We start from the raw sequence: 22,147 nt of genomic DNA on the forward strand, positions 1-22,147 counted from the left end.
CACCATCTGTTCATTTTTCAAGATTGCTTATACATTTTGTAGATTTGTCCACTCAGATTTACCTTCTCCCCAGGGCTTTAAAGCCATTGTAGCAGCATGCCCGGCCATTCCAGGCACAGTTCCTGCGCCAGAAGGAGCGACACTCATTGGGTGCATTCCCAGGCCTTTAAAAAGAATGAAAGCAAGCACAAGTACAATTCTGTTCGGCAAATAATCACATTTTAGCCAAACCAGCACACAATATAAATGACTTATTTATTGTAATAGAGACGGTTTATCAGAAGCTTCTATACTTCACACAGTCGAGTGAGGCGCACCGTTTATAGCCATTTATGGACAGCACGCATCTGAACTCATTGAATAAGTATATTGAAGAAATGCATAAATTGGCAAACCCAACATAAAGTCAGTACACAAAGAAAAGAAAAACTGAATATACATTTTCTTTTAATAATTATCAGAAATATCTGCTGCATCATAATACAATTTCATTACAACTGTTCACAAGGGGACGTTTGATGTGGATGTTTTGTTTTTTTGAAGCAACGACCACAGGAGTGGAACCTAAAGGGATGTAAAGTACAAAAAGACACATGAAAACCACATCAAACTGTCCTGTGGGAACCTGGACTTATAGTTGCTTGTTCTACTCTTCTATGAAAACACCAGTATGTCAATTCGGAATTGTACAAACACACATGGTATAAGACACATACAGAGCATATAAAAAAAAAAAAAATCTGTGAAATTTATTTTCCAACGTCAATAAATATGTGTTGTTTTTTTTAGAAACTATTACAATTACTTAGCAAAAAAAAAACTCATTAAAAATGGATTGTCTTTCCAACATATGTTCTATTTTGAATGGCCACCATGTAAAACTACATTTCCCCTGCAGAATGCCACAGTGCTGAGCCACGGCAAACCCTCATATTACAGTGGTTGTCTGTGGTCAGAAAAAACCTATACATTTATTTTGCATTAAAAACATTCATTGGAAAAAAAAAAGCAGTCACTTACTTGGTGGTCGACTATAATTAGAAGGTGGCTGCTGTGGTGGCGGCTGTTGTGATTGTGGTGGCGGTTGTTGCTGAATTGCAGGTAAGGTCCTCTTTCCTTGTACAGCAAGTTGCAGATTTTCCGATAATGGTTGCCCTCTTGCCAACATCTTGTAAGCCAATATCTGAGCCCGGAGTTGGTGAAGCTGGACCTGGCTAAATGCAGAGGGCCCACGACTGGGCTGGCTAATAACTTGTGCATCTCCCTGCATCAGGAGTCCAGGCTGTGCTGGAGGTATCTGCGGGGGTGTTGGCCCACCACCAGACATTGGACTAGATACATGTTCAGGAGCCCCCAAGGGTGATGGATGAGGGGACATATACCCTTGAAAGAAAACACAATATGTTAAAAAAAAAAAAAAAAACAGCTTGCTGCTATAACAAGGTAGAGAATTTACAATTCTCCACCCCATAACCGTTCAGCACTTCCTCCCCCTACACAAGTGTCTATTGTATAATTAATACAGCATATTAAGGACCTTTTAGACTGATTGGTAGAGCAACAGCAGATCAGTGATTGACAGGCTGGTCTACCAATCAGTAAACTGATTAGTAATCAGGGAGAAAACGCCCCCCCCCCCTCCTTTTTAGCCCTCTAGTTGTGGCATGGTCTGACTATTGGAGGTATGCCATTTACTTTACTTGGTTATGGAAAGAAATGCAGCAAGTACCTTGACTGTGTTGATCCATGGGACTCTGTGGAGGACCCATACCGGCAAGTGGTGGCCTCATATTTGAGCTTTTCATAGTAGCACAGTGCATTTCATCAGATATTCCTTTGTCATGCATGCTCTCCATGGGTTGCTGTAAAAAGTGGTTTATGAATGTTCACTTATTAAAGCCCAATATTATAGATTATACATTATTTGTATGACACAAATAGAGAGGAGTTGTTTCACCCACTGGCATTCTTTGCTTAAAGGGAACCTGTCACCAGCATTTCACCTATTGACCTTTACTTATCCCTCACTGGCCGCTGCTATCAGAAGTTCATTGCCGTTATCCCCTCTCCTAAACTTCTCCTCCGACTGTAAATAACGGTCTGCAAACATTTTGTGCCATTTATCGTAATAATCCGATGTCCCTTTGTGCACACGCCAGAAGAGGACATCAATGCACAAGCGCAGGATTTTGTGTGCTGGGAGGAGACGAGGAGCTGTCAATCAAAAGTACAGAGGCGGGGTAAACTCTGAAAGACTTGAGGAATGAAGATGACTATTTTCAAATGAAGATATGACTTATGCTCATTAGCATACGGTGCAGGAACACTAAAAAACTGAATACTAAAGCTACAGAGCCGACTAAAGACAATTATAGGTAATATAGAAATAATTTTTCACCCACTACCACCAGGTATTGCTGGTTTAATAGGTGAAATGCTGGTGACAGGTTCCCTTTAAAAGGCTATCTACATTTTTGGTGTTTTTTTTTTGTTTTGTTTGCTACAGAAGTGAAATGGAGTTCTCTTTGTTTATTACAAAAGTTATTTTTTAAATCACTAAATAAATAAAGACCCCAAAAAGATGTACATAGCCTTCAATTCTTATCAGGGAACTAAAATGTAGCCGTTATAGACAATAGAGTCTAAATAGATTTCCCTTTTTAAGCATAATAAAGGGAAACAATTGCAGGGCCTCCTTAAACTGTCCAAAAATCCGCCCCAAAATAAGAATTGCAAAGTTTTAGGGTTCATCACGTCTCTAGATGCAAACATAAGTCCATAAATAAATCCACGGCTGCGCAAACATAAATTAAAGACGATATTCAACATCTCCAATGAACTAACATCAATACTTAGCCCTTGTTCACAAGACAGGGTTTCCCGGCCGTTCATAAAACGTCCGTCACCCGGCTGCTGTAGGAACAATAGACCCCTAATGGGGCTATTCACACGACCGATTTTTGGACGGCCCGGGAAAACTGGCCGTCAAAAAAATGGGACATGTCCTATTTTCGGCCGTTTACCCGGCCACCCGGCTCCCATAGAAGTCTTTGGGGCCGGGTAATACACGGCCATCACCGGAATGTGTCCCGAGTGATGGCCATGTATGTACAGAGTGCATGTGAGGATGAGGAGTTTATGCCATTCGGACGAATGGCTGTACGCTGGAGATACACTGTGTGGCAGGGCCGGGGTGTACAGCAGGTGGAGGGAGCACTGCGCTTGCTCCCTTCCCCTGCTTGTTTTAAAAGCGCCTTCGATGGCGCGCTAGCAGCTGCTGCTACTATTGTAGTGACGCCACTATAGCAGAGCAGGGAGGTATCTCCCTGCTCTGCGCTAGCCCCACTTTAGCTCCCTGAAGGAGCGGAATCCCGTGTTCGGGGATTCCGCTCCTGGACAGAGCGCTTGATGTCTCTGTCTATATCTGGGCAGTGACATCAGGGGAAACTCCTGAAGCTGAATCCCCGAACACATGGGGATTCCCCTTCAGGAGTTGCCCCTGATGTCACTGTCCAGATATGCCCGGCCCGGAACGGATACAAAACTAATGCAAACCGGCCGGGAAAAACGGCCGATTTTATCGGGCGACACTCGGGCGGGACCCGGTCGTGTGAAGAAGGCATTAGATCACTTTGAAAGTTTACAGCTTTTTCCATAATAGCTGCAATATTATGACATTACATTTAAGACAAGATAAATATATATATTTTCTTCATTAGTATTATATATCTCAACTTTCGAATCTTAGATTTGGTCATTTGAATTTCCACATTCACTGCAAGGAAACTGCATGCATATTACAGTCAATGGTAGAATCTCAGCATCAGACTCTGGTATCCGAAGGTCTTGCAGTGAATAAAAAAAACAAACAAAGAGCATGTCGTTCTGAGGAGTGCTAGAATTACTTCACTCAAGTGATCAATGCATTTCCCATGGCACAGAGCCTTGGACTGATAGCATCTTAATGTCTAAAAAGGTAAATCTTAACAGTTATGGAGGAAAAATTAAAGGGGTTTAACCACCTTAGACATTTATGGCATATTCAAATGAAATGCTATAAAACGTGTGATAAATTGGGTTACCATCTCTGGGACTCCCACCTATCGGGAGAACAGAGAATGATTGGAGGGGTGGATTCGCATGTACCTGGCTCGCTCCATTCCAGTTTATGGGAGTTACAGAAACAGCCAAGCAAGTCTGCCATTCTCCACCTGCATGCAGCAGCTGCCTAACCAGATGGAATTACGTTCAGGAAACCCTTGTTCTCCCAAAAAGTGGAGGCCCCAAAGATGGGTACCCCCTATCAAAAATGTATAGTGGTAAAAACAATTTAATAAAAGTAATGAACAAGAACAAGAGTAAACAAATTAAAAAGTAGTTATCCGGGAATTATAAAATTTTGCAGAAAGGCAGGAGAGTGTATAAAATAATAGGTACTCACCCTATGAAAGGACTCCCTCTCCAGCGCAGACACCCCATTCACCGCCGATCTGGTCCGGGAAGTTGCTGCAGTGGTCATGTGCCGCTGTAGCCAATGGCTGGCCCCAGTGGTGATGCTGCCATAAATGGAACGTGACCGCTGCAGTAGCTTCAGGAACTGGAGCGGCTGCGAACTGGGTGTAAGAGCAGGTGCGGGTGGGGTGTTTCAAAGGACAAGTTCCTGTAAGTTTATTATTATTTTCTCCCCTCCTCTGCCCTCCTGAAAAATGTTAAAGCTCTCGGATAACTGCTTTAATGTAGACTTGAAGATTTATACTTCCAGAATATAAATCAACCCAAAAAGTTATACCAAAGCAGAAAATTTTCTAGGTAATTTGGCTACCAGGATTCTGGGATATGTCTAGCCCTGGTTTAAAGAGGCTCTGTCACCAGATTTTGCAACCCCTATCTGCTATTGCAGCAGATCGGCGCTGCAATGTAGATTACAGTAACGTTTTTATTTTTAAAAAACGAGCATTTTTGGCCAAGTTATGACCATTTTTGTAGTTATGCAAATGAGGCTTGCAAAAGTCCAAGTGGGTGTGTATTAGGTGCGTACATCGGGGCGTTTTTAATAATTTTACTAGCTGGGCGCTCTGATGAGAAGTATCATCCACTTCTCTTCAGAACGCCCAGCTTCTGGCAGTGCAGACACAGCGTGTTCTCGAGAGATCACGCTGTGACGTCACTCACAGGTCCTGCATCGTGTCGGCCACATCGGCACCAGAGGCTACAGATGATTCTGCAGCAGCATCGGCGTTTGCAGGTAAGTAGCTACATCAACTTACCTGCAAACGCCGATGCTGCTGCAGAATCAACTGAAGCCTCTGGTGCCGACACGATGCAGGACCTGTGAGTGACGTCACAGATCTGCACTGCCAGAAGCTGGGCGTTCTGAAGAGAAGTGGATGATACTTCTCTTCAGAGCGCCCAGCTAGTAAAAGTAGTAAAAACGCCCCGATGTACGCACATAATACACGCCCAGTTGTACTTTTACTTTTCAACACGCCCAGTTGTACTTTTGCAAGCCTCATTTGCATAAATACAAAAATGGCCATAACTTGGCCAAAAATGCTCGTTTTAAAAAAATAAAAACGTTACTGTAATCTACATTGCAGCGCCTATCACATGCAATAGCAGATAGGGGTTGCAAAATCTGGTGACAGAGCCTCTTTAAGATATATGCTTGGGGAATACAAGCTTCTTGAATATAAACTAAGCAGTGACAACTTTGCAAGTACTGTAAAAGTATCTAAAACACATAATAATCGTTAAGTGTTTTACCTTATGCATCTGGTGCATGTTCTCCGGTGGATAATCCGAAGGGCCCATGTTAGAAAGCGGATGGGAGACACTGGGTGGTCCTGGGCTTGGGCCCATCATGCTGTGTACTGATCCTGGAGAAGGCCCTGGTCCCGGGCTGGGTCCTAAAATAGGCCCTGGAGAAGGACCAGGACCTGGGGAAGGCCCTGGGTGAGGCATTGCACCCGGATCTGTTGGAGTAGACATCGGGTGTTCCGTGCCTAAAAAAAAAAAAAAAAGAAAATGCTTAGGACAAGAGAAATAATAAGTAAAATGCAAATTTAGAAAAAATAAAAATAAATATATATATATATATATATATATATATATAAAATTAGCAAGTTAGGGGCACTTTACACGGACAGTGTAAACGTACGTATAATTTATATACCATTTCTTAGTGCACAATGTAGATGCTAGCAGAAGAATTTTGCCAGACATCTGTACAATTTCCAAATTCTTTTTTGTAGTTGGATTCAGATGCAAAATTTCCCTATTCAATTGAAATGGGTGAAATTAACGAACAGAAAATACACACACATACACGCCTTCTCTTCTTCAGATCCCCATCAGGCCCCCACAAAGGTCTGTGTTGCAACACATACAAGGTCCTGATGCCAGGCAGCATCAGGACCTTGAATGGGCTCTGCAGACTTTTGGCGAGGCCGGATGTGGCAGCCTGAGGGGATTAGAGATGGGGCCCCCTTCCCATCCGACCCAGTCGCACCCCTGCAACTGATGATGATGATTTTATACCTAGCCGACTCTGGAAGCTTAATTTCAAGGGCCAATACAGCTGTAGATGAGCAGGGTACCTACTATAGCTTCAAAATTAAATGGCCAGTCTGGTGACCATCCATAGCAGAGCAAAAGCTATAGCTTTTCAAAAGAGGGAGATCGACATTACCATGACACTGCTGGATGTAGGTCATACAAAAGACAGAGGTCTGGGGGGATCAAATAGAGAAGGACACACACACAGATAGCAGGGCTGGACAAACACTGGTCCTCATGTTGCCATGGCGACTAGGAAATCACAGATTGTGACTGATGCACATTGCCTTTAATCCCTTAAGGACATGGCCTACTTTGGGTTTCAGGACGCAGACTCATTTTGCAAAACGGACGTGTCACTTTATGTGGTAATAACTTTGGCATGCTTTTACTTATTCTAGTGATTCTTGACACATTAGGGTATGTTCCCACAAAGGAATTTTGCAAGCGGAATCCGCCGCAGAATTCTGCCTCCCATTAATTTCATGCGAGTTGGACCCTTCTTTTTCCCGATAGCCGATTATTTCAGCTAGCAGGAAAAAGAAGCGTCCTGCTCCATCTTCAGGCGGATTCCGCCCGAACCTCCCATTGATGTCAATGAGAGGGAGGAATCTTCCTGCTGTCAGCAGGGATAGCTCCGAGCGGATTTTGCAGCAGAACCCGCCACGTAAATTCGAAGTGTGAACGGACCCTTATACTTTAATTTGCCTGCAAAATACTATTTTAAAAACCGCACTCCTCAAAGTATTCAAAATTTAGGGTGTTTGTTAACCCCTTAGGTGTTTCACAGGAATTAAAGCAAAGTGGATGTAAAATTAAAAAGGTTTTATTTCATCCATTTATTTCAGTAACACAGAAGGTTTTAACAGAGAAACACAACAATATTTATTACCCAAATTCTGCCGTTTACAAAAATATCCCATATGTGGCCCTAGTGTGGTACTGGACTCAGAAATAAAGAAGCACCTTGTGGATTTTAGGGACTCCTTTTATTAGGATGTTCTTCAGGCACCATTTTATGTTTAAAGAGGCCCTGTGGAGCCAAAGCAAAAGACGCACCCCATCTATGAAACTGCAATAAAAACAATATTTATTTTCCAATAATATGTATTTTTAGCTCAATATTGTTAATCTTTAACCTCTTCCCGGGCTGCTCCGCAATAGTACGTCCTGCAGAGGGGTTAGTTCCCGCATTAGTTAGTTCCCGGGAGGTCAGCTGTCCCCGACAGCTGACACTCCAGCCTTGCCGGTCAGCAGACCATCGCCGCTGATTTCGGCAATTAACCCCATAAATGCGACGACAGATTGCCTCCGGACGCTCCTCCTAGGCTTCCTGTCAGTGTGACTGTTACGTCACAATGACAGTTAGAATACATTACACTACGTAGGTAGTGTAATGTACTCTAGCAGCGATCAAAGCTGCAAGTCTAAGTGTCCCCTAGTGGGACAAGTAAAAAAAATAAAAAACAAAAAGTAATACATTTTTTTTTAAAAAGTGTAAAAATAAAAGTTATAAGTTATATAAACAAACACTTCATTTTTTTCGACCCCAACTATAAAGTTATTTTTCCCGCACGATGAACACCCCAAAAAAATTCAATAAAAAAACGACACCAGAATCGCTGTTTTTTGGTCACCACCCCTCCCAAAATAGAGAATAAAAAGTGATCCAAAAAGTTGCATGTACCCGAAAAGAATACCGATAAAAACGTCAACCCGTCCCGCAAAAAAACAAGCCCCTACACAGCTTTTTTTTTACTAAAAAATAAAAAAGTTACGGCTCTCAGAATATGGCGACAAAGAAAATAAATTTGATAAAAAAGTGATTTTATTGCGCAAACGCTGCAAAACCTAAAAAAACCTATATACATATGGTATCGCCGTAATCGTATCGGCCCGCAGAATAAAGTAAAAATGTAATTTATAGTGCACGGTGAACGCCGCAAAAAATAAACTAAGAAACATTGTCAGAATTGCTCGTTTTTGGTCACCCGGCTTGCAAAAAAATGTAAGAAAAAGTAATAAAAAAAAAAAAAAAAAAAAAAAAAAAATCGCATGTACCCCAAAATGGTACCAATGAAAAGTACAGATTGTCCCGCAACAAATAAGCCCTCACGCAGCTCCGGTGGAGAAAAAATAACAAAGTTCTGGCTCTCAGAATACGGAGATGCCAAATGTGCAGTGTTTTCTGAAAGCGGGTAACATCCGACACCATTTATCAGTGCGACATCGGCCACACATCTATGAATTATTTATTTACCGCATTATTATACCATGCTATTATGCCCTGATGTTCTCCGCACAGATTACATATGCCCCCTCATTATAAACTGAAATACCAGCGAAACCCCAAACAGAAAAACTACCAAGCAAAATCTGCGCTCCAAAAGCAAAATGGCGCTCCCTCCCTTCTGAGCCCTGCAGCGTGGCCAAACACCAGATTGCGTCCACATATATGGCATTGCCATACCCGGGAGAACACGCTTAACATTTTATGAGGTATTTGTCTTCAGTGGCACAAACTGGGCATGACATATTATGCATTAAAGAGGCTCGGTCACCAGATTTTGCAACCCCTATCTGCTATTGCAGCAGATAGGCGCTGCAATGTAGATTACAGTAACGTTTTTAATTTTTTAAAACGAGCATTTTTGGCCAAGGTATGGCCATTTTTGTATTTATGCAAATGAGGCTTGCAAAAGTACAACTGGGCGTGTTGAAAAGTAAAAGTACAACTGGGCGTGTATTATGTGCGTACATCGGGGCGTTTTTACTACTTTTACTAGCTGGGCGTTCTGATGAGAAGTATCATCCACTTCTCTTCAGAACACCCAGCTTCTGGCAGTGCAGACACACAGCGTGTTCTCGAGAGATCACGCTGTGACGTCACTCACTTCCTGCCCCAGGTCCTGCATCGTGTCGGCCACATCGGCACCAGAGGCTACAGTTGATTCTGCAGCAGCATCAGCGTTTGCAGGTAAGTAGCTACATCGACTTACCTGCAAACGCCGATGCTGCTGCAGAATCATCTGTAGCCTCTGGTGCCGATGTGTCCTCGCTCGTCTGACACGATGCAGGACCTGTGAGTGACGACACAGCGTGATCTCTCGAGAACACGGCTGTGTCTGCACTGCCAGAAGCTGGGCGTTCTGAAGAGAAGTGGATGATACTTCTCGTCAGAACGCCCAGCTAGTAAAAGTAGTAAACACGCCCCGATGTACGCACATAATACACGCCCAGTTGTACTTTTGCAAGCCTCATTTGCATAAATACAAAAATGGTCATAACTTGGCCAAAAATGCTCATTTTTAAAAAATAAAAACGTTACTGTAATCTACATTGCAGCGCCGATCACATGCAATAGCAGATAGGGGTTGCAAAATCTGGTGACAGAGCCTCTTTAAAATAGAATATCAGTGGAAAATTGCAATAGTCACACCATCCGCTGTGCACTAACCCCTTTGCGCACTATGACTTAATAGCACGTCATGGTGCGGGGGTTGATGTATGGAGCGGGTGTCGGCTGTGTATTACAGCTGACACCCAGGACTAACGAACAGGAATCGCGCTGTTAGGGTATGTGCACACACACTAATTACGTCCGTAATTGACGGACGTATTTCGGCCGCAAGTACCGGACCGAACACAGTGCAGGGAGCCGGGCTCCTAGCATCATACTTATGTACGATGCTAGGAGTCCCCGCCTCGCTGCAGGACAACTGTCCCGTACTGAAAACATGATTACAGTACCGGACAGTTGTCCTGCAGCGAGGCTGGGACTCCTAGCGTCGTACATAAGTATGATGCTAGGAGCCCTGCTCCCTGCACTGTGTTCGGTCCGGGACTTGCGGCCGAAATACGTCCGTCAATTACGGACGTAATTAGTGTGTGTGCACATACCCTTACAGGAGTCTGTAAAAATAACAATATACTGCAATACATTAGTATTGCAGCATATTGTACCCGCGATCCAATGATCGCTGGTACAAGTCCCCTGAGGGGACTAATAAAATTTGTAGAAGAATTAAAGTTATTAGTAGTGAGAAAGAAAAAAGTTTAAAGTTAAAAAAAAATAAAAAAATAAACAGAATTGATATCGCTACGTCCGTAAAAGGCCGAACTATTACAATATACCATTATTTGACTTGCACGGTGAACACCGTAAAAACTTAAATAATTTAAACCGCCCAAATCGCTGTAGTTTTCGTTTTTACCGCACGGCGAAAGCTGTAAAAACGAAAACCCCAAAAAATGGAATCAGATTTTTTCCCTATATTACTATAAATTTTCCAATTTTTTTTTTCAGTTTCCCAGTACTTTTTATGGCACTTTAAATGGTATCAATAGAAACTACAATTCCACCCGCAAGAAATAAGCCCTCACATCACTCTACTGACGGAAAAAGAAAAAAGGATCAGTCCTGAAAGGGTTAATTAATTTCTAATGAAAAAAAAATGTATGACCACATGCGGGGTATTTCCGTACTCGGGAGAAATTGCTTTACAAAAATTGGTTGTTTATTTCTCCTTTATCCCTTGTGAAAATGAGAAAATGCAACATTTTAGTGGAAAAAAATTGTGAGATTAATTTTCTCCGCCTAATTCTAATAAATTCTGCAAAAGACCCGTGGAGTCTAAATGCTCACTATACCCCTAGAAAAATTCCTTGAGGGGTGTTTCCAAAATGGGGTAACTTGGGGGGCTTCCACTGTTTTGGTCCCTCCAGGGCGTTGCAAAGGCGGCATGGCACTGAAAAACAATCCAGCAAAATCCGTGCTCCAAAATCCAAATGGCGCTACTTCCCTTCTGAGTCCAATCAGCAGTTTATTACCACATATGGGGTATTGCCGTAATCAGGAGACATTGCTTTACAAATGTTGGGGTGATTTTCTTCATTATTCCTCGTAAATATTAAAAATTTCTATGTTTTTTTCAGAAAAAAAAGATTTTCATTTTTACAGACGAATTCCAATATATTTTGCGAAAAACCTGTGTGGTCAAAATGCTAACTATACCCCTAGATAAATTCCTTGATAGGTGTAGTTTCCAAAATGGGGTCACTTTTGGAGGGTTTCCCCTGTTTTGGTCCCTCCAGGGGGTTGCAAACGCGACATGGAACCAAAAATCAATCCAGCAACATCCGTGCTCCAAAATCCAAATGGCACTCCTTCCCTTCTGAGCCTTGCTGTGGGTCCAATCAGCAGTTTATTACCACATATGGGATATTGCCGTAATCGGGAGACATTGCTTTACAAATGTTGGGGTGCATTTTCTTTATTGTTTCTGGTAAATATTAAAAATTTCTATGTTTTTTCAGAAAAAAAGTAGATTTTCATTTTTACAGACTAATTCTAATAAATTTAGCAAAAAACCTGTGTGGTCAAAGTGCTAACTATACCCCTAGATAAATTCCTTGAGGGGTGTAGTTTCCAAAATGGGGTAACTTTTGGGGTGTTTCCACTGTTTTGGCACCACAAGCCCTCTTCAAACCTGACAAGGTACCTAAAATATATTCTAAAAAAAAAAGGAGGTCCAAAATCCAAGTGGGTGCTCTCCTCTACTTTACTACCTGTGAAACGCCTAAAGGGCTAAAACACTTTGTGAATGCTGATTCGAATACCTTGAGGGGTGCAGTTTTCAAAATCGGGTGACTTCTGGGGATTTTCTAATATAGAAGGCCCTCAAAGCCACCTCAGAACTGAACTGGTCCCTGAAAAAAATAGCCTTTTGAAATTTTCTTTAAAATATGAGAAATTGCTGCTAAAGTTGTAAGTCTTGTAACATCCTAGAAAAATAAAAGGATGTTCAAAAAATGATGCAAACATAAAGTAGACATATGAGAAATGTAAACTAGTAACTATTTTGTGTGGTATTACTATCTGTTTTACAAGCAGATATACGTTTAAATTTAGAAAAATGCTAATTTTTGCAAATTTTTTCTAAATTGTGGTGTTTATCAGAAATAAATACCAAAATTATCGACATTTTTTCACTAACATAAAGTACATGTCACAAGAATCTCAGAATCGCTTGGATAGGTAAAAGCATTCCAACGTTATTACCACATAAAGTAACATGTCAGGACTGATAAGAGAAAAAGGGGGATTTTTACTTTTAGCCCCATGTACACGAACGTGATTTTGCGGCCGCAATTCCGCCGAAAATCCACAAGAGAATTGCAGCCCCATTCATTTCTATGGGGCCATGCACACGACCGTAGTTTTTACGGACCATGCATGGCACGAGAGCCGGCACCGCAGAAAGAACGGACATGCCATATTAGGGCCGTCTTCTGCAGTCCGGGCTCATTGAAAATAAGGGCCGCGACAATGTGCATGGCCTGCGATTTGCGGACGGCTCGCGGCTGACAGTCCGCAGCCGGCTGACCCGAAAATCACGGCCGTGCACATGGCTACGGGCGTGTGCATGAGGCCTTATTACACATCTAGGCTTCCGTAGATGGCATAGCCGGATGCCATTGTTAGGTGTCCGGTTGCCATAGACACCATCGCCGGCCGCTATCGTGTAACAAGCCGGCGATGGAAGCTTAACCCCTAAAAAGCCGCCATTACTATTGAACACGGCTTTTAAGGGGTTAATCAACGGGGACACAGCGATCGGTCCCCGCTATAGGAGCTGCGGCAAATGCTGTACGAGACAGCAGCTGTCACAGCTCCTGCATGTGTCGGGAAGACGGCCGAAATGGCCGTTACTCCCGCGACTTAATATTCCGTCGCTGAGCGCGATCTATACACTTCGCACAACGGAATATTACGCCGCTGAGCGTTAAGGGGTTAACCCCTTAATGACTGGGCCTGAAAAGGTCTTAATGACCAGGTACATTTTTCAGTCTTTACCTCTGCATTTCAGCAGCCATAACTTTTTTTTTTTTTTCACGAACGTGGCCGTATGAGGCCTTGTTTTACGCAGGAGATATTGTATTATTTTCTTTCACAGATTGTAGGTAGAAAAAAACATTTTTGCTGCATGAATATAGGAACAAGTGATTATCGGCATTGTTTTTCTTGTTTATTTTTTATCCCGTTCACGTTTCACACTAAATAACCTATTAGATTAATTTTTCAGGTTATTACGGTCGTTTAACCCCTTCCCGCCGCAGCCCTTTATCAGATTTTCATTTTCGTTTTTTCCTCCCCCCCTTCCAAAAGCCATAACGTCTTTATTTTTCAGTCGATATAGTCCTATGAGGGCTTGATTTTTGCGGGACGAGTTGTAGTTTCTCATAGCACCATTTATTTTGCCATATAATGTACTAGGAAAGGGGGAAAAAAAATATTTGTGGGGTAAAAAAATAAAATAAAAAAAAAATTTTTTTGAAAAAAACAGCGATTCCTCCATGGTTTTTTGCGCGCCGTTTTTACGGAATTCACTGTGCAATTAAAACAACATGTTAACTTTATTCTGTGTGTCAATACGATTACGGCGATACCAAATATAGTTTTTTCTATATTTTACTACTTTTACAAGTAAAAAACTAAGTGTAAAAAAGAAAATGTATTTTGTGTCGCCAAATTCCGAGACCCATAACTTTTTTATTTTTCCGTCGATTAAGTTGCATGAGAGCTTATTTTTTGCGGGATAAGCCGTAGTTTTTAATAATATTATTTTGGTGTACATGCGACGGTTTGATCACTTTTTATTAATTTCTTGTGGGAGATTAGGGGACTAAAAAAATAGAGATTTTGGCTATTAAATTTTTATTTTTTTTACGGCGTTCACCGTGCGGGTTAAATAATGATATATTGTAATAGTTCAGACTTTTACGGACTCGGCAATACCAATTATGTTTATTTTTTTATACTATGCTCTAGGGGTGGAAATGGGAAAAGGGGGGTTTTTTGAACTTTTAATAGTTTTTTATTTAACGGGTTTTTACTTTTTTATTTTTTTTTATTAGTTCCCCTAGGGGACTTCAACCAACAATCGTTAGATCGCTTGCACGATATACTGCAATACTGATGTATTGCAGTATATCATGATCCTGACAGGCAGGGCTTAATAGGTGCACAAAGACGGCGGACCTGGGGGACTTCATTAGGCCCCCAGGCAGCCATAGCAACTATCGCCCCCCGCGATTGCGTTGCGGGGGGTGCGATGAGCTGTTAGAGGGGGTCGCCCCCTCTTTCTAACTATTTAACCGCAGAATTTAACGAGTTAAACGAGCGGGATTGGGCTAGAGCGCGATCCCGCTCGTTACTCTGAAGGGTCGGCAGTAACAAACAGCCGACACCGGTATCGTATGGAGCGGGTTCACTCCGTGAGTCCGCTCCATACGTCCCCTACCCGACTTTGGCATATGGATACAAAATGTGTCGCTGCATCCGTAACGACCCATACTATGAAAATGATCACGTTATTTATCCCGCATGGTGAACGTTGTAAAGATAAAACCTAAAATATAATTCAATTACCATTTTAGTCAACCTGCGTCACACAAATAAAAAAAAAATTATAAAAAAATTGTATGTACCCCAAAACGGTACCATTGAAAGCTCTAGCTCATGCTGCAAAAAACAAGCCCTCATAAATATACATCCAAAGTCAAATTTTATAAGATTTGCAATGCGTTAAAATAAGAACAAACTATTTTCTTTTAAACAGTGTTTTTCTTGTGCAAAAGTGGTAAAACATTTATTTAAAAAAAACTAAAAATAAAAAAAAAAAAGACCACAAACCTACATAAATTCATCATCATAGTCATAAAGACTCGCAGAATAAAGTAATTGTCATTTATAGCACACGGTGAACACAGTAAAATCAAATCCCAAGGAATAAAGAATGACTGATTTTTTTTCCCATTCCCCCACCCCAATTTTTTATTTTTTTAAAATAAGTTATTCAGTAAATTATATGTACCTTAAAATGGTCTCTATTGTCACATGCTCAAAAGCAATTGGACAAACTAATAAGCTTATAAATATAAGGATTATTTTTCATACTTGAATGCAAATCTTTTGCAGTCAAAGACTGCCTATAGTTTCCTCCCTTGAGATGCTTTGCCAGGACTTTACTGCAGCCACTTGATTGTTGGTCTTTCGGTCTTTACTTTTGCCTTTAGTAAGTGACAAGCATACTAAATTCGGTTGCGGCACAGAAAACTCTGATCTCCGCCGTTAACCCCTTGAATGCCACGATCAATGCGGCATTCAAAATGGAAAGAGTGAAGGGGGTACCCCCGTTTGATTGAGGCGCAGGGAATCCTTGTGACGCAAATCGAGAAACATACCTTCTATGGGCCACTGACCCGGCCTGTTCTGTAGAGATCACTTAGCAGTAATCTCATCATCATAGGCAGGATTACAATGAAAACTAACACCTATATATAGAGAACACAGGCTCAACCATTGTGAATAGGGGATGGACAAGGCTCCTCCTCCTATGCCTTTCTGCTCAATGACCTCTGCACAGGACGCAGAGCATGCCTAGAAAACTCTCCCATAGAAGTGCATGGGGGCCTCCTGTTCACAGGTTCCTATGGCCCATGTGGCTGCTATAATGCATATCTCTAAATGCTGCTAACAGCGGCAAAAATGGCTGCCCCCATAACCTAGATGTTGTGAAATATTTATCCACAGTTTTTTTTGCAGGCAGAAAATTCTGCCTTGAAACATCAGATTCGTTTGTTTTTTTGTTTTTTTTTGTTTTTTTAAGTGGTTTTGTTTAACCCGTTAGTGACCGCCAATACGCCTTTCACGGCGGCCACTAACGGGCTTTATTCTGATGCATATGCCTTTTTACGGCACGGCATCAGGATAAAGTAAACAGAGCAGGGAGCTGTCAAATCTGCCTGCTCAGCTGCCAGAGGCGGCTGGGGGCGTCCCTACTCGACCGGGTGAGATCGATATTAGTGTCGATCTCACCCGTTTAACCCTTCAGATGCGGTACGCAATAGCATGCATCGCACCCGAGTGGTTTTGGAGAGAGGGGGTGGCAGCTCCCTCTCTCTCCCACCGACACCCGGCGATACGATCGCCGAGTGTCTGTGTCTCCAATGGCAGCCGGGGGGCCTAATAAAGGCCCCCAGGTCTGCCTGGAGTGAATGCCTGCTAGATCATGCCGGAGGCATGACCTAGCAGATGCCTGTCCATTTTAAACGGCCAGGCAGTAATACACTGCAATACAAAAGTATTGCAGTGTATTATAATAGCGATCTGAGAATCGCATATTAAAGTCCCCTAGTGGGACTAGTAAAAAAAAAAAAAGTTTAATAAAGTCAATTAAAAAAAAGTGAAAAACCCACCTTTTCCCCTTACAAAATGCTTTAATATTAGAAAAATAAAATAAAGTAAAAAAGTTACACATATTTGGTATTGCCGCGTCCGTAACGACCCCGACTATAACTCTATTCCATTATTTAACCCGCACAGTGAACGCCGTAAAAAATGTAATAAAAAACTATGGAAAACTTGCTGTTTTCTGTGAATACTGACTTTAAAAAAAAAAGTGATAAAAAAGTGATCAAAAGTCGCATCTACTCCAAAATGGTACCAATAAAAACTACAAGTCTTCCCGCAAAAAACAAAACCTCATACGACCGCATCGGCAACAAAATAAAAACGTTACGGCTCTTCAAATATGGAGACACAAAAACAAATAATTTTGAAAAAAAAGCGTTTTTACTGTGTAAAAGTAGTAAAACATACAAAAACTATACAAATTTGGTATCGTTGCAATCGTAACAACCCGCTGAATAAAGTTATTGTGTTATTTATATCACACGGTAAACGGCGTAGATTTAAGACGCGAAAAAGAGTGGCGAAATTTCAGGTTTTTTTCTATTCCCCCCCCAAAAAAAAGTTAATCAATAAATAATATGTGCCCCAAAATGGTGGTATTAAAAAATACAACTTGTCACAGCTATGTCGACGCAAAAATAAAAAGGTTATAGCTCTTGGAATGCGACGATGGAAAAACGTAAAAAATGGCTTGGTCATTAAGGTTTAAAATAGGCTGGTCATTAAGGGGTTAAAGGAAAGTGTATGCATGTATAAATATACATATATATATATATACATACACACACACACACACACACACACACCCCCCCCCCCCCCCAGTCATGAATAGAGTTGTAAACAAAGCAGGACAATTAGTATTGTCCTGCTCTGTTTTGGTAACGATGGAGACAGGAGATACTGTTGATCTCCTGTCCCCATTTCAAATTTCCCCCATTGGACGGTCTCACGGGAATACACGCGGCCACTCATGAGTCAGCCGGTGACACATTATCACCATGCCGACCCATGGTAGCCGGGGGCGAGCGCCACTTGTCCCCCGCTGCGAGCGTATCGGCCGGGAAAAATAGCCCTGCATCGGTACGCTCAGGAGAGACTACCTGACCACTCCACCAACGTGGAACAGCTGGGTCCTGCCATCACCACCAACGAGAACTCCACTACATGTCCTGCCTGCCTCTCTCCACCAACAACCTGCTCCTTCTCCACCAACGAAAACGCTACGTATCATAGTGTAGCCACGGCTACACTTTACCTCTCCCGGATTGTCCCCGAGTTAACCCCTTACTGCCCTAAGTTCCCTGAGCAACCCTTGCTGCCCGAGTTAAAGAGGCTCTGTAACCACATTATAAGTGCCCTATATTGTACATGACGTGATCGGTGCTGTAATGTAGATTACAGCAGTGTTTTTTATTTAGAAAAACAATCATTTTTGACGGAGTTATGACCTATATTAGCTTTATGCGAATGAGTTTCTTAATGGACAACTGGGCGTGTTTTACTTTTTGACCAAGTGGGCATTGTGGAGAAGTGACCAATCAGCGTCATGCACTTCTCTCCATTCATTTACACAGCACATAGCAATATAGCTATATCGCTATGTGCAGCCACATAAACACACTATAACGTTACTCAAGTGTCCTGACAATGGATATACATTACCTCCAGCCAGGACATGGTGTATTCAGAATCCTGACACTTCGCTAATACAATCCCGACACTACAGCACAGCAAGCGTAATCTCGCGAGATTACGCTGTAAACTCATTTCAAACGAGATTACGCTTGCCTTGCTGTAAATATCACAGAGACGCTACAGAAGTGACAGGATTCTGAATACACATCACGTCCTGGCTGGAGGTAATGTATATTCACTGTCAGGACACTATAACCTTACTGCAGTGTGTTTATGTGGCTGCACATAGCGATATAGCTATATCGCTATGTGCAGTGTAAATGATTGGGGAGAAGTGTATGACGCTGATTGGTCAGAGTCATAAACTCCTCTGTACAACGCCCACTTGGTCATATAGTAAAACATGCCCAGTTGTCCATAAAGAAAGTCATTAGCATAAAGCTAAAATAGGTCATAACTCCGTCAAAAATGATTGTTTTTCTAAATAAAAACCACTGCTGTAATCTACATTACAGCGCCGATCACATCATGTACAATATAGGCCACTTATGTGGTGACAGAGCCTCTTTAACCCCTTGCTGCCCGAGTCCCTGAGTCAACCCTTACTACCCCTTGCAGTACCTAAATTAAATCCTTGATGACATGCTCATCCCTTGTTCTATCCCTGGTTAACCCTTGAAACGTTTAACCCTTCCCATTGTTAATGCTTTACCTAATTAACCCTTAGCGTACAGGGACAGTTATATTAGGAGGGAGTGGAAAAGAGATAGTGAGCGTGTGAGAATTACAAGTAGTTTATGTGTATTGTATTGTAACGTAACTTCTATGTATGTTTAGGTAAGTGGGTGGCGGTATAGATTAGGATTATGATACCGTGTTTATTACTGTACTGTGATTACTGTGTTTGGTGTATATTATATATATATATATATGTGATTACTGTATGTTAATAAATATTATCTTTATTTACTATACGGTCTTATTCCCTCGAGTAGCAGAAAAGCAATTAGATCGACGTTAGTATAAGGAAAAAGGTAGAGGAACTAGGCATAACCCTAGTGATCCTGATTATAAAAGGGAGGTAGTAATAGTGGGTGGCACTAGCAGGTGAACCCCGCTATTACCCCACCCCCTTATACATTTTGCACCACAGGCGTTTTTTTACGCGTTTGTCACCTAGTTTCTCAACAGGCAAAGGGAAAAACTGTGAGCGGTTTTTGATATAACACGCATCAAAAACCGCGTCGGCCGTTTTTTTCCGTCTCCCATTGATTTCAATTGGGTTTTTGAAGCGGAAAACGCCTCAAGATAGGGCACGTCGCTTCTTTTTCCATGTCCAGACTGTTATTATGGGATATCAGAGGACATTACAGGGAGGAAGTATAAGAGAGATGACACCAAGCTATGCAATATAGTTCAGACTATGGAAGATGTTTGTGAATTGCAGGCAGATTTAAACAAACTAAGTGTTTGGGCATCCACTTGGCAGTTATGCATCTGGGTACGAACAACCTGCATGCATCATATGTCCTAGGGGGAGCTACACTGGCGGATTCACTTGTTGAGAAGGATCTGGGTGTACTTGTAAATCATTAACTCAATAACAGCATGCAATGTCAATCAGCTGCTTCAAAGGCCAGCAGGATATTGTCGTGTATTAAAAGAGGCATGGACTCACGGGACAGGGATGTAATATTGCCACTTTACAAAGCATTAGTGAGGCCTCATCTAGAATATGCAGTTCAGTTCTGGGCTCCAGTTCATAGAAAGGATGCCCTGGAGTTGGAAAAAATACAAAGAAGAGCAACGAAGCTAATTAGGGGCATGGAGAGTTTAAGTTATGAGGAAAGATTAAAAGAATTAAACCTATTTAGCCTTGAAAAAAGACGACAAAGGGGGGACATGATTAACTTATATAAATATATTAATGGCACACACAAAAAATATGGTGAAATCCTGTTCCTTGTAAAACCCCCTCAAAAAACAAGGGGGCACTCCCTCCGTCTGGAGAAAAAAAGGTTCAACCTGCAGAGGCGACAAGCCTTCTTTACTGTGAGAACTGTGAATCTATGGACTAGTCTACCGGAGGAGCTGGTCACAGCAGGGACAGTAGATGGCTTTAAAAAAGGGTTAGATAATTTCCTAGAACAAAAAAGTATTAACTCCTATGTGTAGGAATTTTGCCTTCCCTTTTCCCGTCCCTTGGTTGAACTTGATGGACATGTGTCTTTTTTCAGCCGTACTAACTATGTAACTACAACTACCAGCATGTCCAGACTTATGGGATATCAGAGGACATCACAGGGAGGAGGTATAAGAGGAGAGAACTACAACTCCCAGCATGTCCAGGATGTTATTATGGGATATCAGAGGACACTTCAGGGAGAAAGTATAAGAGGAGAGAACTATAACTACCAGCATGTCCAGGATGTTATTATGGGATATCAGAGGACATTACAGGGAGGAGTTATAAGAGGAGAGGACTACAACTTCCGGAATTCCCCTGGCGCCATTTCTCACACAATTGCTAACAAACTAAAGAAAAAAAACACTTACCCTGCCCAGCGTTAATGGCTCCTCTCCCTACGTCAGGCTTCCAGTGGGAAGCGGCAGGCGGTACTCGTAACAGACATGCACGAGTCACGTCTGCTACAACGGTTTTTGGGATAGGTTATAAATGCCTGAGATGCGGGTCCCAAGACTGGAACCCACACCTATATTAAAGGGGTTGTCCGAGATTTTTTTTTTTTTTTAAGTACAGTTAGAAATACATTACACATATTAAAAATTGCATAATATACTTACCTGTGCAATCTTGCTTCTGTTCTCCGCTCTGGCTGCTTCTTCCTTCTGGTCACTTGAGCTCTGACGTCACCTTTTCAGCCGCCTCCACTGTCGTGTCGTATCCCGATCACATGGTCTTGCACCAGCGAGACCTCGGATGGTACACGACACGTCACTTGTCACGTGGTGTAGATCGGCTTCTTCTGCTTCACATGCAGTAACGCGCATGCGCTGTCACTGCTGTTCTCGCAGTCCCTGCTGTTCTCGAGATAACAGCAGGGGCCGCGCATGCGCGTTACAACAGAACAAGCCGATACACACCACGTCACAAGTGACGTGTCGTGTACCCGGCAAGAATTCAAGATCAACAAAGCAGCAGAGCCGGAGCAGAGAGAGACGTCAACAATCAAGTTCCCGACGGCAGGATCTGGAAACTGGGCCACTTTGGAAAACGTAAGTATATTACAAATGTATTTATTTTTTTAACTTAAATGATTTAATGGTGTTATTAAAAATATTCTGTTATCTCGGACAACCCCTTTAAGAACGCCTGTTTCGCTTGGTGAGGCAGACACTTGCTGTAGATTCCAGGAAGGGACTAGTACTGAGGGGGCCGTGCACGCGCGCAGCTCTATCCATTTTGTTCTATGAGAGTTAGGCCTCATGCACACGACCGTGTTCGGTCCGTGATATACGGTCCGCATGTCGGCCGCTTGTCCCGGACCGTACAAAGTACAGGGAGCCGGGCTCCTAGCATCATACTTATCTATGACGCTAGGTGTCACTGCCTATCCACGTAACTACTGTCACACACTAAAACATGATTACAGTACGGGACAGTAGTTCCGCGGACAGGCAGTGACCCCTATCGTCATAGATAAGTGTGATGCTAGGAGCCCGACTCCCTGCACTGTGTTC

The 22,147-nt window shown here is 42.3% G+C and overlaps 1 protein-coding gene across 8 annotated transcripts in view; it reads right to left on the minus strand.

Annotated features, from left to right (window-relative positions):
- The window catches only part of SMARCA2 (SWI/SNF related BAF chromatin remodeling complex subunit ATPase 2), a 274,747-nt gene that overhangs the window by 192,342 nt on the left and 60,258 nt on the right, over positions 1 to 22,147 (minus strand). For all 8 annotated transcript variants that reach the window (XM_075827669.1, XM_075827687.1, XM_075827678.1 and 5 more), the window contains exons 2-5: positions 5,764 to 6,002; positions 1,730 to 1,862; positions 1,021 to 1,383; positions 63 to 164 (exon numbers count right to left, since the gene is read on the minus strand). In XM_075827669.1, coding sequence (XP_075683784.1) covers positions 63 to 164; positions 1,021 to 1,383; positions 1,730 to 1,862; positions 5,764 to 5,988 — 823 coding nt within the window. In that variant the 5' untranslated portion in view covers positions 5,989 to 6,002. The remainder of the gene's footprint in view (positions 1 to 62; positions 165 to 1,020; positions 1,384 to 1,729; positions 1,863 to 5,763; positions 6,003 to 22,147) is intronic.

The sequence above is a fragment of the Rhinoderma darwinii genome, chromosome 1, assembly GCF_050947455.1.
Source record: "Rhinoderma darwinii isolate aRhiDar2 chromosome 1, aRhiDar2.hap1, whole genome shotgun sequence".
Taxonomy (NCBI): Eukaryota; Metazoa; Chordata; class Amphibia; order Anura; family Rhinodermatidae; genus Rhinoderma; species Rhinoderma darwinii.